General features: G+C 46.3%; 1 protein-coding gene across 2 annotated transcripts in view; it reads left to right on the top strand.

The window, feature by feature from the left end:
• LOC121281097 (glutamine synthetase) overlaps window positions 1-1,700 on the top strand; it is a 68,199-nt gene extending 66,499 nt beyond the window's left edge. For both annotated transcript variants that reach the window (XM_041193772.1, XM_041193771.1), the window contains one exon: window positions 926-1,700. In XM_041193772.1, the coding sequence (XP_041049706.1) occupies window positions 926-1,223 (298 nt within the window). In that variant the 3' untranslated portion in view covers window positions 1,224-1,700. The remainder of the gene's footprint in view (window positions 1-925) is intronic.
• The last annotated feature ends 15,553 nt before the right edge of the window (window positions 1,701-17,253 follow it).

The raw sequence follows: 17,253 nt of genomic DNA, 5'->3' as shown, positions 1-17,253 counted from the left end.
CTGCCAGATGGAATATAATGTGGGAAAATAGTGGGATGTTGTCAGGAAGAATGAAAAAGCAGAATATTATTTAAATGCAAAGACTGCAGAATGCTGCAGTACAGGTGGATGTTGGTGTCCTGGTACGTGAATCACAAACGTCAACATGCAGGTATAGCAAGTGATTAGGAAGGCAAATGGAATGTTGGCCTTTATTGTAAGGAGCATGAGGTTTATAAAAGTAGGGAAGGCTTACTATAAATGTACAGGGCATTGGTGAGTATGCACCTGGAGTACTGTGTACAGTTTTGGTCTCCTTAATTAAGGAAGAATATAATTGCATCGGAAGGAGTTCAACACTTGTTTACTAGGCTGATTCCTAGGGTGAAGGGGTCCTCTTATGAGGAAAGGTTGAGCAGGTTGGCCCTATACTCATTGGAGATTAGTAGAATGAGAGGTAATATTGAAGAATATAGGATTCTAAGGGGACTTCACAGGGCAGGTGCTGAGAGGATGTTATCCTCTTGGTAAATCTAAAACAAGGCAGCATAGTTTAAAAGTAAGGGGTCTCCCATTTAAGATGGAGATGAGGAGGAGGAATTTCTTCTCAGTTGGGTTGGAATTCTTTTCCACAGAATGCTGTGGAGGCTGGGTCATTGAGTATATCCAAGGCTGAATTAGACAGATTTTTGATTTACAAGGGAGTTGAGGGTCATCAGGGAAAGGCAGGAAAGTGGAGTTACAGCCACTTCAGATCGGCCATGGTCTTATTGACTGGCAGAGCAAGCTCAATGGGAATAGCCTACTCCTGCTCCTACTAATGTTTTTGTGATCTTATGTAATGCATACTCTTCATTTTGAAGCACAACCTAGGTTGAAATATTCCAGAATGACGGTCTAAACACAATCCGATATAACATATGCATATACAAAATATTTGGTTTAGGCACATTGAAGAAGCAATTGAAAAGCTGAGTAAGAGGCACGAATACCACATCCATGTGTATGATCCAAAAGGAGGGCAGGATAATTCCAGAAGGCTAACTGGAAAGCACGAAACATCAAGTATCCATGACTTCTCTGCTGGAGTAGCAAACCGTGGGGCTAGCATTAGAATTCCCCGTCAAGTTGGACAAGATGGTTTTGGGTACTTCGAGGACAGAAGACCAGCTGCAAACTGTGACCCTTATGCTGTTACTGAAGCTCTGGTCAGGACCTGTGTCCTAAATGAAACTGGGAATTAGCTAAAATGTTGCACTCAATGGGCTCTACAATACCTACAAGGTTCAGTGGTATTTTATCTAATCCAAAATAGTTCTTTTGTCAATGTATCTTAAAAGACTTGGATAACTTTTTTTTAACCACCTACTTGAATGGTGATAGTCATTTAATACTTGATCTATTTGGAAACCTGATTGCACCTGTTTGTGAACATAAAGAACATTAAATATTCTTAATTGATCAATGGAAAATATTATCAAACTTGAGTTTGCATGGGAGCTGGAATTCTCTTATGTAATTTTCTGATACCTGTTTTTTCCTAAGACTAAGTTTAAATCTCCTCTAGGAAACTTATGTTTTCATGATGATGCTAGAAGAGTTCTTGTTTTTACTTGTATTGAAGTCACTAACTTGCACAAGATAATTATTTTGTATTTTAAGCGGAATAGTTCATGTTTATTGTGATAATTCATGTATGGAATAAACCTTTTTGGGCCAGATGTTTTGGAAATCATATACATTTGATAATTTACTTGCTGTTTATATCGCACTTGCACAATCCCACAGACCTTCTAAGGCCAGTATGTTTTCCTTCATTGGGCAGGTGGGATGCCTGCGATCGAGGCCAGACTGCGATTTGACGCTGGCGGGCCAATTAAGGTCTGCCCAGTGTGAAACGTGCATGGCGGTGCTCAGCGCTGCCTGTGGGGGCTGGGGGGAAGGAGAGAGCGAGGAGGGTGAGAGCACAGGTTCGCGCATGCATAAGAGTGTGCGCTGTAAAAGCTCCCTGCGGCACAGAGCTGCCTCAGAGATGAAGAGTTTTGAAAATTAAAAAAGATTTTTGAAATGTTAAACATGTCCCTCATGTGACTGTCACATGAACAGGGACATGTTAGAAATTAGGATGAATTTTTAAATTTTTTCTTAATGACGGATCGAAACCTCATTCCACCTGTGGATGAGGTTTCGCAAAAAATGCAATGGCCACTTGGCCTTTTCGTCTGCCTGCCAATCATAAGGTTAGGTGGGCAGCAAAATTTAATTCTATTACATTTTTAATGGCTTTAATAGGCCCTTTAATTGTCGGCAGGTGCGCTGCCAACTCCCACGCCAGCCGACCAGAATATCACTCGCCTGACATCATTGTGCGTCATGTTACACTCGAGTGGCTCGGGCGCATGCCTGCCCACTTAGCGAAAAATCCTGCCCTATGGGTTTTTGCACTGGAAGTTGTGGTAATTAGAAATCCATGTCAGTGCCCTCTACAGGGGATGAAGCACCTGTACAAACACGACAAAGCAACTGTGCAATCTCCTCAACCAGTTAGATTGAGAAATAGTTAATAAAATGTGCAGATCGTCAAGCTTAAATTAGAATATTAAAATCCGTACCAATTCATGCACAAAGTAAAATAGGGAGTGAGAAAGATGGAATTAAGAGAGCAAGATAAAAGTGACAAAGTTTAAAAAGTTAATCATTGCTAGAGATTTTAAAAATTAAAATCTGAAGGAATGGAACTCTGCTTGTAGAAGTTAATTTTCAGTGAAAGAGATTGTTTGGGAGTAATTAAGACTTAATCGTGTCATTAAGATGTAATCATATCATTAAAAAGCTACTTGCAATAGAATGGACCAACCTTGACTTTTACTGACATGTTTATTAAGTATTACATGGGATAAACAGCACAAAAACAGGCCATTGAGCCCAACCGCTCCATGCTGATGTTTATGTTTCACTCGAGCTTCCTCCCATCTAAATCTACCATAGTAACCACCTATTCTGTTATTTCTCAAAAGCTTTTCTAACTTCTCCATAAATGTATATACACTATTCATTTCAACCACCCCCTGTGGTAGCAAGTTTCACATTCTTACCACTTATTGAGTAAAGAAGTTTCTTCTGAATTCCCTATTGGATTTCTTGGTGACTCTCTTCTATTCATGACAACTAGTTATGCTATTCCCCATGAGGGGAAACATTCTCCCTGTATACGTTCTATCAAAACCTTTCATAATTTTAAAGATCTGGAAACATAGGGCAGAAATTCACCCATGTCAGGCAGGCTTGGCACAGGTGCTCGGGAAGCCAACCACTGCCCATGATCAGGGCTGGAAAGCAATTTCACACTGGCGGGCCAAATAAGGCCTGCCCAGCTTGCAATGTGAGCAGCAGCACTCAGTGCTACCTGGGTGAAGGGCGGGAGGACTGTAAGCAGGGTAAGTGTGAACTTCACACATGCACGGCAGTGCCTTTTGCAAATCTCGCTGAGGCACAGAGCTGCCTCGAGGAAACAAACAGATCTTTTTTAAAAATAAGATTTTAAAGATGTTATAAAACGTGTCCCCTCATGTGACTCTTTTTGCATTTGGAAACCTCATCCCACCCATGCATGAGGTTTCCAAAAAATTGCAAAGGCCACATGGCCTTTCACCCACCTGCCAACCGTAAGGTTGGACAGGCAGAAAAAGTTTTCCTTTAACTTTTTAATGGCCTTAATAGGCCTTTTAATTGTCGGCAGGTGCGCTGCTGGCCAAAATATCGCGCATGATGACATCGGAACACTCGCCTGCCCGTCAAGCTAAAGATTTTATCCATAGGAAATAGGAGCAGGAGTAGATCATTTGGCCCTTCGCACCTGCACTGCCACTCAATAGGATCTTCTATCTTAACGCTATACTCCTGCTCCCTCCCCATACCTCCTGATGCCTTCAGAGTCCAGAGATCTATCTATTTCCTCTTTAAATATATTCAGTGACTTCGCCTCCACAGTTTTCTGTGGTAGAGAATTCCACAGGTTCACCACTCTCTGAGTAAGCTTCTCTTCATCTCAGTCCTAAATAGTCTATCCTCTATTCTAAGACTGTGACCCCTTGTTCCAGACGCCCCCCCCCCCCCCCCACCCCCGCTTTACCTCCCCCAGCCAGCGGAAACATCATCCCCTACAGCCAGTCTGTCCAACCCTGTCAGAATTTTGTATATTTCAATGATGTCCCCCCTTCATTCTTCTAAACTGCAGTAAATACAGTCCTAGTCGGCCCAATCTCTCCTCATACAACAATCCTGCCATCCCAGGAATCAGTCAGTCTTGTGAACCTTCGTTGCACTCCCTCTATAGAAAGTATATCCTTTCCTAGGTAAGAAGACTAAAACTGAACACGTAGTCCAGGTGTGGTCTCATCAAGGCCCTGTACAGCTGCGGTAAGACATCTTTGCTCCTGTACTCAAGTCCTCTCGCAATGAAGGCCAACATACCATTTGCCTTCTTAACTGCTTGCTGCACCTACATGCTTGCTTTCAGTGATTGGTGTACAAGGACACCCAGGTCCCTTTGTACAGCAACATTTCCCAATCTATCAACATTTAAATAATACTCTGCCATTCTGTTTTTCCTATGGAAGTGGATAACTTCATACTTATCCATGTTATAATCCACCTGCCATGTATTTGCCACTCACTCAACCTATCTAAATTGCCTTGAAGCCTCTTAACACCCTCCAACAGAGGGCTCTGTTGAGAAGTGATTGAAGCATTCTGGGAGAAGAGATACTTACCTGGCAGGGGAGAGGCCATGATCATGGTTCTGCCAGGGCAAGGCCTTGAAGCAAATGCTATAACCAATCGAACCCCATACCATGGGGTAGGTAACACCGTCCGAGTCACGGTGAAGTACGGTGAAGGAGGAGCACCTATGGATCGGGCCTTCTTCACTAAGAGGATCCAGTTGAAGGTGTGTGGATTCGAAGCTGCGGAGATCTACTGCCTGTAAGACTTCCCAGCGCTGGATATTTCGATGTGACGTTCAAGCGAGTGGCAGCCTGCGTCAAGTTCCTGAAGGTGTTCGAGGAGAAGAGAGACCTGCCGGAGATGAAGATCCTGACGGTGGAGCTGCTCTTTGCTTTGCCGTCGCAACGGGACCAGGTGGTGACGATGCATCTTTACAACCCCTATGTCCCTGTCATCGACGTGCTCACCTTCCTCACCAGGTACTTCGACAAGGTTGGGAGCTGCACTGAAGTTAGAGACGAATTGGGGATCTGGACATGCAAACGCCAGGTTAAGGTCACGCTCAAGACCGACGGTAAGGGAGCCACCTTCCACCCTCCTTCCAGATTCGCTATCGGGGGAAGCCATGGCTACCTTGTCTACGCTGGGCAACCCAAACTTTGTCACTCATGCGGCAAGGCTGGTCATGTGGCGGCCATCTGCAGCGCCGTCCTTTGCAAGAACTGCAAACAGGAAGGGCACCAGACAAAAGACTCCAAACAGGCTAAGAGCTGCAACCTGTGTGGCGAGGCAGGTCACCTCTACAGGACCTGCCCCAAACGCTGCCGTGCTTATGCACAGGCAGCCAAAGCCAACGAGGGGGAGGCTGAAGAAATGCTTCGTGTCACTCCAGCCGCCAAGGCCCCCAGGGAGAACAACGGGACAAAGGAGGACACGGGGGAGACAAGGTGGAGGAAAAGATTGAGGCAACAGACAGCCAATCAACAGCACTGCCCCCTGAACCTCCCACTCCTCAGGAGAGCGAATCAATGGAGGAGGAGGAGGCAGCAGTGGAAAAGCAGCAGGGGGAGTGGCAGACGGTGAAGAGAGCCAAAAGGAAGAAGGGGCGAAGAAGGAACCAAGCCATTTCCCAGACAAGTGGCAAGAGGCGTCTCCCATCCGACACAGATGACAAAGGCAGCAGCTTTTCGGACGAAGAAGTGCCAGGGCGGCACCGACAGAAGAAGCGGCAAAGCTCCAGGGAGTTGGAGGACGAGACACCCGAGCTCCAGAACATTGGAGACAATGAGGAGACCAGTGCACCCCAACTTTGCCTACAACCCGAAGAGGCCAGTGCACCCCAGCCCCAGGAATCTGGGAGCAGTGAAGCGCTCAGCGCACCCCAGCTCCGGGAAGCCGGGAGCAGCAACACCCCAGAGGGGAAGAGGGTTGGAGAAGCTTCTCCAACAAAGGTCATTTCAAATCCCGCTCTCTGCACAGACCCCCAGATGCCACCCGAGCAGAACACTGCCAATTGGGATTTCCTCAGCCCATCCAAAGTGAGGCAATTTGAGCACACTACAGGCATGAAGGAGCAGACTAAAGGTCTGGGACCCTCAGAGACAACAGGTTTGGTAAGAGAATACATGCTTTAAAATGGGTTTAAAGATTCTATCCATAAATGTGCATAGCATTAAATCTACTACGCGATGTGTTATGACCTTGGACTACCTTGCCAAGGTCAAAGCTGACCTGTTGTTTCTGCAAGAGTGTGTGATACCGCACCTCAGCTCCTACAGGCAATGGTCACGATGGTGGTCCCATGGGCTGTCAATATGGTCGGGCGGAAACGACTCTCATTCCTCCGGCCTGGGTATTCTGCTGCGGGGAGGCAACTTCACTGTCTCCAAGGGTAAGGAGGTGGTGGGCGGGCGCCTCCTCGTAGCAGACGTAATGTACACGAATGCTCCACTCCAGTTAATTAACATGTACGCCCTGTCACAAGGGGCCGAGCGACTGGAGGTTTTTCAGCAGCTCCCACTGCTGCTGGCGACCTCCAGGCCGGTCATTCTGAGCAGTGACTTCAACTGCATCATCGATGTGGCTGGACAATCCAGCAGGGCAGACAGCAGATTGGACGCTACGTCCAGATCCCTGATGGAAACAGTTAAGGATGTCAAGCTGCACGACGTCTTCAGCAAACCTGCAGATGGAGCGCAGCATAGATACACCTGGTCGCGGCCAGACGGGTCCATCCGTTCCAGGATAGATTTCCTATTTGTGTCCCGTGCATTCGCAGTCAGATCCACGGACGTCAAGCCAGTGTACTTCTCTGACCACTGCCTCCTACTGGCTGACTGCCACTTAGAGAAGGACCAGAGGGTAGGCAGGGGGGCATGGAAGCTAAAAGTGCAACTGCTGACCCCAGAGAACATTGAGGAGCTCAAGAGGGATTACAAAGGTTGGAGAACCATGAAACCCCTCCTTGAGTCCCTGACACACTGGTGGGAAGCCATCAAGGGAAACATCAAGAGGTTTTTCATTCTCAAAAGCATCCAGAAAGCTAGAAAGGAACAGAGGGAAATGTTCCGACTCCAAAAAAACATGCAGAATCTGCTCCGGCTGCAGTCGATGGGGGTCAATGTCAAGGAGGAACTCCAAGAGGTGAAGAGCCAGCAAGCCTCGCTCTTTGCCTCGGAGGCCTCCAAGATCATCTTCCGTTCCAGTGTCTGCTCCGTGGAGCAGGATGAGATGTGCTCACGTTTCTTCTTCCAAAAGGTACACAGAGAGAGCTCTGTGATCAGCAGCCTGAAGGAAGAAGACGGCTCAGTAAAATCATCACAGTCTGACATTTTGAGGATCAGCAAATCCTTTTATGCCGGATTGTATGACGTGAAGCCCACAGACAGCACGGCCTCCCAGTCCTTTCTGTCTTCTATCACGGAAGCCTTAGGCGACAGTACACGGGAGAGCCTGGACAAACTGCTAACTCCTGATGAACTGACTAAGGCCCTTGAGTCCTTCGAGAAGAGTAAGACTCCCGGAAGCGACGGCTTGCCGGCGGAGTTGTATTCGGCTCTGTGGGACTAGATGGGCCCAGACCTGCTAGAAGTGTACGAGACTATGCTCCTGGCTGGCAGTATGTCAGAATTCATGAGGAAAGTCATTATCACCCTCATCTACAAGCACAAGGGGGAAAGGGAGGAAATTAGAAATTGGTGACCCATTTCACTGTTGAATGTGGACTATAAGATTCTGTCCAAGGTCATCGCCAATCGCGTCAAATCCGCTCTGGAATTGGTGATTCACCCTGACCAGACCTGCACTGTGCCGGGCAGGAAGATATCTGACAGCCTCGCGCTGCTCAGGGATACGATTGCCTATGTACAGGACAGGGGTGTGGATACCTGCCTCATCAGCCTGGATCAGGAGAAGGCCTTTGACAGAATATTGCACACCGACATGGTGGATGTGCTCTCCAAAATGGGGTTTGGGGAGGGAATTCGCAATTGGATCCAACTGCTCTACACTAACATCAGTAGCACAGTCTCAATCAATGGGTGAGAATCAGATAGCTTTCCAATTAAATCTGGAGTCAGGCAGGGCTGTCCTCTCTCGCCTGTTCTTTTCGTATGTTGCATAGAACCCTTTGCTGAGTCCATCAGGAAGGATCCGGGCATAAGAGGAGTGACGATCCCAGGCAGTGGAGGCACTCAGGTCAAAGCCTCCCTGTACATGGACGATGTCGCCGTCTTCTGCTCGGATCCGCTGTCGGTGCGCAGACTGATCCACATTTGCGACCAGTTCGAACTGGCCTCGGGAGCCAAGGTAAATCGTGGGAAGAGCGAGGCCATGTTCTTTGGGAACTGGGCTGACCAATCCTTTGTCCCCTTCACTATCAGGGCTGACGGCCTGAAGGTGCTGGGGATATGGTTCGGAGGGACCAGGGCATGCGTTAGAAACTGGAAGGAGCGAGTGTCTATGGTGAAAAGGAAACTGGGCATGTGGGAGCGACGCTCCCTCTCCATTGCGGCTAAGAACCTGGTCATCAGGTGTGAGGCACTCTCACTGTTGCTGGACGTGGGCAGGTCTGTCCCGTTCCACACTCCTGCGTGGTGGCGATCACCCGAGCCATCTTCCACTCTATCTGGAGATCGAAAATGGATCGTGTCCGCAGGGATGTGATGTAAAGCCTCTAGATAAAGGGGGAAAAAATGTACCCAACATCGCCCTCATTCTGATGGCCACCTTTATGTGTGGCTGCATCAAGCGGTGCGTAGACCCTCAGTACGCAAACATCAAGTGTCACTATGTGCTGAGGTTCTACCTGTCCCCGGTGTTGCGAAGGATGGGTCTGGCCACGCTGCCGTGGAACGCTCCAAGTAGTTGGACTGTGCTGTACCAAATTTATGCAGAGAAACACCTTTGACCACAAGTCCATCAGGCAGTGGTCGGCACGTAATGTCTTAGAGGTCCTGTGGGAAAAGGAGAGGGTGGATCCTGTGGGAGGGTTCCCCGAGCGGACTGTCAAAGTCATTTGGCAGAACGCCTCATCGCCAGAACTTTCCAACAAGCACCAAGACGTAGCTTGGCTGGTGGTGAGAAAGGCCCTCCCCGTCAGATCCTTCCTACACGCCAAGAGTCTCACCCACTCGGCACGTTGCCCTCGAGGTGGCTGTGGTGGGAAAGAGATCATTGTTCACCTCCTTGTAGATTGTGCCTTTGCAAAGAAGTTCTGGAGAGAAATGCAGTGGTTTCTGTCGAGGTTCATCCCGAGCAGTTCTGTGACACAGGACTCTGTGCTCTACGGGCTGTTCCCAGGGACACACACCGAGACAAACATCAACTGCAGTTGGAGGATCATCAACTCGGTGAAAGACGCTCTTTGGTCTGCCTGTAACTTGTTGGTCTTCCAGCGCAAAGAGTTGTCCCCGACCGAGCTTTGCAGACTGGCACATTCCAAAGTCCAGGACTACATGCTGAGGGACGCACTAAAGCTTGAGGCAGCTGCCACAAAGGCGCAATGGGGAAGGGTCGTTGCCTAAGACCTTTCTGCCACAGTGCACCGAGGGACTGGGAACTGTGTAGAGCTGCTCGGGCTGTACAGCTCAAAATGAATGTCTGCAAATGATTGTAATATTCACTGTTTGTACTGATGCACCTTGTGATACATGTTGTAAAAGTTGAACCTGATTGTACTTTTGTAATGGTGATTGCAAAATGGTTTGGAATGTGGTTGAAGATATTTTATGAGTAAAGTATATCTTTGCAAAAAAAAAAAATTCTGGGAGAAGTCACCGCGACTCAGGAGGGAATTGAGGAGGACCCACTGTCAAAGAACGGAATAGCCCCCAAACATTACATTGCTGTAGTGTTTCCATCCCTCCCTCCTCCTCAGTCCTAAAAAAAAAGAGGAAGAGGCAGTGCCTTCAGATCTTCTGAAAGTGGATTTTAAAGAAAAAACAGCTGATTGGTGAGTAAATCCTGGGAGCAGACTCGGAGGGAGGAGCACCGGAGCGGTGAGTATAAATCTAGCTTACCTTGGGGATTCATGGCCTTGTCTCCAGGGAGCAGACTTGGAGGGAGGAGAACCGGAGCGGTGACCTCGAGGCACAGAGTATCTGAAGCCAAAACTGAAAAAAATGACATCACAGGAAACCTGTCACCTGATTGGTTGGTAGGAAATCTGCACCAAATTTGAAAAAAAACACTGCAAAACTAATTAGTAAATTAATTATCTAAGTTGAGATGGCTGGGCAGGTGATGTGCTGTAGCTGTATGATGTAGGAGCTGGCAGATGCTATTGCGAGCCGCAGTGACCACATCTGCAGCAAGTGTTAGTTGCTGGATGAAATCCGGCTCAGAATTGATGAGCTGGAGTCCGAGCTCCAGATGCTGCGGCACATCCAAGAGGGGGAGAGTTACCTGGACGCTTTGTTCCAGGAGGCGGTCACACACGGTAGATTAAGTACCTCAAGTTCGGTCAGTGGTCAGTGTCAGCAGTGTGTGACTACAAGTGAGGCAGGTAGAGGGATCCTGTGTTCAGGAACAGAGGAGCCTCAGCTCTTGACCTTGTCCAATAGATATCAGGTACCTGAGAAACAGGACTGTAGGGAGGATGAGCCAGCTGACCACGGCACCATGGCACAGGAAGCCATTCAAGAGGAGGAAGCAAAAAGACAGGTGGTAGTTGTAGGGGATTCTATAATTAGGGGAATTGATAGCATCCTTTGTAAGCAGGATCGAGAGTCCCGCATAGTATGTTGCCTGCCTGGTGCCAGGTGAGGGACATCTCTGACCAGCTTGAAAGGATATTGGAGAGGGAGGGGGAGGATCCAGTTGTTTTGGTCCGCGTCGGGACAAATAACATAGGTAAGACTAGGAAATAGGACCTGTTTGGGGATTATGAGGAACTAAGAACTAAATTAAAGAACAGGTCCTCAAGGGTTATAATCTCCGGATTACTACCCGAGCCACGTGCAAATTGGCATAGGGACGTGAGAATAAGGGAAGTAAATACGTGGCTAAAGGAGTGGTGCGGGAAAGGGGGGATCCATTTCGTGGGACACTGGCATCAGTATTGGAACAGGAGAGATCTGTACCATTGGGATGGTCTCCACCTGAACCGATCTGGGACCAATGCTCTAGCGAAAAGGGTAAATAGGGTGGTCAACAGTAAATTAAACTAGAAAGCTGGGGGGGAGGGAAGGGTAAAACTCCAAAAAGTATGACTACTGGGAAACAAAGCAGCAGGTTAGCGTGTGTGTGTGTGGGGGGTGGGGGGGGCGGTGGGGGTGCATTCAACTTTATGGAAAATTATGAAAAAACGGGAAAGAAAGGAGAGCCCAGGAGAAGCTATTAAAATCCCCGGAACACAAAATAGGACAGTGTTTGGAAAGGGCTAGGAATCTAACTTCAAGCACATCAGATAAAGGGACGACAATGAGAAAGGGGACGGGAAATACAGGACTGAAGGTGTTGTATCTGAACGCACGCAGTATACGAAATAAGGTAAATGAGCTTGTGGTGCAGATTGAAATTGGCAGGTATGATGTGGTGGGCATCACAGAGACATGGCTGCAAGGGGATCAGGACTGGGAGCTAAATATCCAAGGATATACATCCTATCGAAAAGATATGCAGGTTGGCAGAGGGGGTGGGGTTGCTTTGTTAGTAAGAAATGAAATTAAATTGATAGCAAGAAATGACATAGGGTAAAATGATGTAGAATCTGTGTGGGTAGAGTTGAGGAACCGCAAAGGTAAAAAAACCATAATGGGAGTTATGTACAGGCCTCCGAACAGTAGTCAGGATGTGGGGCACACCAGGAGATAGAAAAGCCGTGTAAGAAAGGCAAGGTTACAGTGATCATGGGGGATTTCAATATGCAGGTAGACTGGAAAAATCAGGTTGGTAGTGGATCCCAAAAAAGGGAATTTGTGGAATGTCTACGAGATGGCTTTTTGGAGCAGCTTCTGGTGGAGCCCACTAGGGAATAGGCAATTCTAGGTTTAGTGATGTGTAATGAGACAGATTTGATAAGGGAGCTTAAGGTGAAGGAATCCTTAGGAGGAAGTGACCATAATATGATAGAATTTACCCTGCAATTTGAGAGGAAAAAGCTGGAATCAGATGTAACGGTATTACAGTTGAATAAAGGCAACTACAGAGGCATGAGGGAGGAGCTGGCCAGAATTGACTGGGAGATGAACCTAGCAGGAAAGACAGTGGAACAGCAATGGCAGGAGTTTCTAGGAGTAATTTGGGAGGCACAGCAAAAATTCATCCCTAGGAAGAAGAAGCATACTAAAGGGAGGACGAGGCAACCATGGCTGACAAGGGAAGTCAGGGACAGCATAAAAGATAAAGAGAAAGCATACAATGCGGAGAAGAGCAGTGGGAAACCAGGGGATTGGGAAGCCTACAAAGACCAACAGAGGACAACTAAAAAAGAAATAAGGAGGGAGAAGATTAAATATGAGGGTAAACTAGCCAGTAATATAAAAAAAGATTGCAAGAGTTTTTTTTTAGATATATAAAGGGTAAGAAAGAGGCAAAAGTGGAGATTGGGCCGCTGGAAAATGACGCTGGAGAAGTAGTAGTGGAGAACAAAGAAATGGCAGAGGAACTGAATAGGTACCTTGCGTCAGTCTTCACGGTGGAAGACACGATAACATCCCCAAAATTCAAGAGAGTCGGGGGGCAGGGTTGAGTATGGTGGCCATTACCAAGGAGAAGGTGCTAGGAAAACTGAAAAGTCTGAAAGTGGATAAATCACCTGGACCAGATGGATTACACCTCAAAGTTCTGAAGGAGATAGCTGAAGAGATAGTGGCGGCGTTAGTGGTGATCTTTCAGGAATCACTGGAGTCAGGGAGGGTCTCAGAGGACTGCAAAATTGCTAATGTAACCCCCTGTTTAAGAAGAGAGTGAGGCAAAAGACGGGAAATTACAAGCCGATTAGCCTGACCTCGGTCGGTGGTAAGATTTTAGAGTCCATTATTAAGGATGAGATTTCAGAATACTTGGAAGTGCATGGTAAAATCGGGCAAAGTCAGCATGGTTTCATCAAGGGGAGGTCATGCCTGGCAAATCTGTTAGAATTCTTTGAGGAGGTAACGAGTAGGTTAGACAAAGGAGAGCCAATGATGTTATCAACTTGGACTTCCAGAAGACCTTTGACAAGGTGCTGCACAGGAGGCTGCTCAGTAAGATAAGAGCCCATGGTATTAGAGGCAAAGTATTAGCATGGATAGAAGATTGGCTGTCTGGCAGGAGGCAGAGAGTGGGGATAAGGGGATCCTTCTCAGGATGGCGGCCGGTGACTAGTGGAGTTCCGCAAGGGTCAGTGTTGGGACCACAACTTTTCACTTTATACATTAATGATCTAGATGAAGGAACTGAGGGCATCCTGGCTAAGTTTGCAGATGAGACAAAGATAGGTGGAGGGACAGGTAGTATTGAAGAGGTGGGGAGGCTACAGAAAGATTTAGACAAGTTAGGAGAATGGGCAAAGAAGTGGCAGATGGAATACAACGTGGGCAAGTGTGAGGTCATGCACTTTGGTAGGAAGAATAGAGGCATAGATTATTTTCTAAATGGGGAGAGAATTCAGAAATCTGGAGTGCAAAGGGACTTGGGAGTCCTAGTCCAGGATTCTCTTAAGGTTAACTTGCAGGTTGAGTCAGTAGTTAGGAAGGAAAATGCAATGTTGGCATTTATTTTGAGAGGACTAGGATATAAAAGCAGGGATGTGCTGCTGAGGCTTTATAAGGCTCTGGTCAGACCACATTTAGAATATTGTGAGCAATTTTGGGCCCCGTATCTCAGGAAGGAGAGGGTCCAGAGGAGGTTCACGAGAACAATCCCAGGAATGAATGGCTTAACATATGAGGAACGTTTGAGGACTCTGGGTCTATACTCGATGGAGTTTAGAAGGATGAGAGGGGATCTGATTGAAACTTACAGAATACTGAAAGGCCTGGATAGAGTGGATGTGGGGAAGATGTTTCCATTAATAGGAGAGACTAGGACCCGAGGGCACAGGCTCAGAGTAAAGGGAAGACCTTTTAGAACAGAGATGAGGAGAAACTTCTTTAGCCAGAGAGTGGTGAATCTATGGAATTCATTGCCACAGAAGGCTGTGGAGGCCAGGTCATTGAGTGTATTTAAGATGGAGATAGATAGGTTCTTGATTGGTAAGGGGATCAAAGGTTACAGGGAGAAGGTGGGAGAATGGGGTTGAAAAACTTATCAGCCATGATTGAATGGCGGAGCAGACTCAATGGGACGAATGGCCTAATTTCTACTCCTATGGCTTATGGTCTTATGCTCTCCTCACCACTCACATTCCCACCAAGTTTCATGTCGTCAGCAAACTTGGAAATACTACATTTAGTTCCCTCATTCAAATCATTGATATATATTATGAATAACTGGGGCCCAGGTACCCCACTAGTCACCACCTGCCTCTCCAAAAAAGACCTGTTTGTTGCTACTCTGTTTCCTGTCTGTTAACCAATTCTCAATTCATGCCAATATATTACCCACAATCCTATGTGTTTTAATTTTACATATTATCCTCTTATGTGGGCCTTTATCAAAAGCTTTCTGAAAATCCAAATACACCACATCCACTGGTTCTCCTACTGCAGTTATGTCCTCAAAAAACTCCAGTACGTTTGTCAAACATGATTTCCCTTTCATAAATCCGTATTGACTTTGTCTAATCCCGTTGATATTTTCTAAGTGTCCTGTTATCACATCCTTTATAATAGACTCTAGGATTTTCCCTGCTACTGATGTTAGGCTAACCAGTCTATAATTCCCTTTTTTCCCCCTCTCTCCTTTTTTAAATAGCGGGGTTATATTTGCCACCCTCCAATCTGCCAGGATTGTTCCAGAATCTACAGAATTTTGGAAGATGACAGCCAACGCAGCTCCTTTTGTACCCTGGGATGTAGATTATCAGGTCCTGGGGATTTATTTGCTTTCAGTCCCATTAATTTCTCCGGCAATATTGTTTAAGTAATACTAATTTCCTTCAATTCCTCCTCCTCACTAGACCCTTGGTTCACCAACATTTCTGGGAAGTTACCTGTGTCTTCCTCTGTGAAGACAGAACTAAAGTAGTTATTTAATTGCTCTGCCATTTCTTTGTCCCCTATTATAAATGCTCCCGTTTTGGCCTGTAAGGGACCTACTTTTGTCTTCATTAATCTTTTTCTTCTTTACATACTTATAGAAGCTTTTACAGTCCTCTTTTACGTTCCTTGCACGTTTATTCTCATCGTCTATTTTTCCCCTTCTTAATCAATCTCTTGGTCCTCCTTTGCTGACTGCTAAACTGCTCCCAATCTTCAGGCTTGCTACTTTTTCTAGCAACTTTATATGGTGCCTCTTTGAATCTATACGATCCTTAATTTCTTTTGCTAGCCATGGTTTGGCCCCTTTTCCAATTGTTTTTGTGCCAGAAAGGAATGTTTCTTAGATCACCCCGCAGCCTTTATTCAAGAGGAAAGAGACCCAGCCTGTCAATCCTTTCCTGATATGTATACCCACACATTTCTGATATCATCCTTGTAAATCTTCTCAGTACCCTGTCCAGTACCTCCAGAACTGCACACACTACTTTCTACATCATAAGCTTTAATCGATTAGGTAAGTACCACAACATCAAGCCACTCCGTGCATCTCTTGGTGAGATATGGTATAGTGCAGCTTCTGGAGGAGCAGGACAACTCAGACAGCAGCATCCTGATTTCCATATTTAACTGCATGTTTAATCGCTGGTAAGTCCTCTTCAATTTATACTTCATTAATGCTGATAGACTCGACATTATTTATAACCACAAAATCTAGGCCCATGTCTTTTTCAAGGCCACTCGTGAAGATACTGTAGACTCACTTATTCAACATGAGTCTATGATTCCCTCAAATCTTAACACCTGGGGCTAAATTTTCATCTTCAGGTCACAAAACTATTTCGTGACTTGCAAACGGTACCTGTAAACACTGTTCAACTTCACCCACTGTTTTTGTCAATTTTGGCAAAGGAGGTGGGTTCTGGGTGCAGATTGCGAGCAACAATTGGGTTTGGGCTCGTAATATGTCTGAGGCAGAGGTGGGTCCTCCTGTCCTCTGCCCATAAAATGGCGGCACAGCACCCACAGATCAGCCTGGAAATAGCCCTGATACACTGCTGGAGGTGACTTCTGGACCGTAAGTACTATGTATTTGTTTGCTGGCTGATACATTATTGCCCTTTGTGAGCTAGCCAATGGTTCGATTCCCTTAGATATTTATGTGTTCATTGTTTTATGCCAATGTTAATACTCTACCTGATCTGTACCAGTGTTGTGATGCTTACCCCTGTTCATCTGTGCCTACCCCGGAGCAAAGAGTGGGCATACATGGGCCCTTTTAAAGCTGGCAAACAGTGAATAGTGGAGTGCCGCAAGGATCAGTGCTGGGGCCGCAGCTATTTACAATCTATATTAATAGCTTAGGTGAAGAGACAGAGAGTAGTGTATCAAAGTTTGCTGATGATACCAAGCTAAGTGTGAAAGTAAGCTGTGAGGAGGACACAGGCTGCACAGCAATACAGACAGGTTAAGTCAGTGGGCAATAAGATGGTAGATGGAGTATATTCCGTATAGTACAGTTATTCACTTTAATCATAAGAATAGAAAGGCAGACTATATTTTAAAAGATATGAAACTTGTAAGTGTTGATGCCTAAAGAAACTTGGTGTGGTTGTACAAGGAACGTTGCAAGTTAGTATGCAGATGCAGCGAGCAGTTAGGAGGGGAAATGGCATGTTGGCTTTTGTTGTAAGGGGATTGGCATCCAGAATAAAGACGTTATTATTATTATTATGTGATTATGCAGGGTCTTGGTGAGACCACATCTGGAATACTGTGTACAGTTTTGGTCTCCACATCCAAGAAAGGATATATTTGCATTGGAGGTGGTACAGCGAAGGTTCACTAAATTGGTCCCTGGGATGAAGGGGCTGTGCTGTAATGAGAGGCTAAGTAAATTGAGCTCATATTATCTGATGTTTAGAAG

This window comes from Carcharodon carcharias, chromosome 8 (assembly GCF_017639515.1).
Source record: "Carcharodon carcharias isolate sCarCar2 chromosome 8, sCarCar2.pri, whole genome shotgun sequence".
In the NCBI taxonomy this organism is placed as follows: Eukaryota; Metazoa; Chordata; class Chondrichthyes; order Lamniformes; family Lamnidae; genus Carcharodon; species Carcharodon carcharias.
Note: the sequence above shows the minus strand (reverse complement) of the source record. Positions and strands in the feature narration are given on the sequence as shown.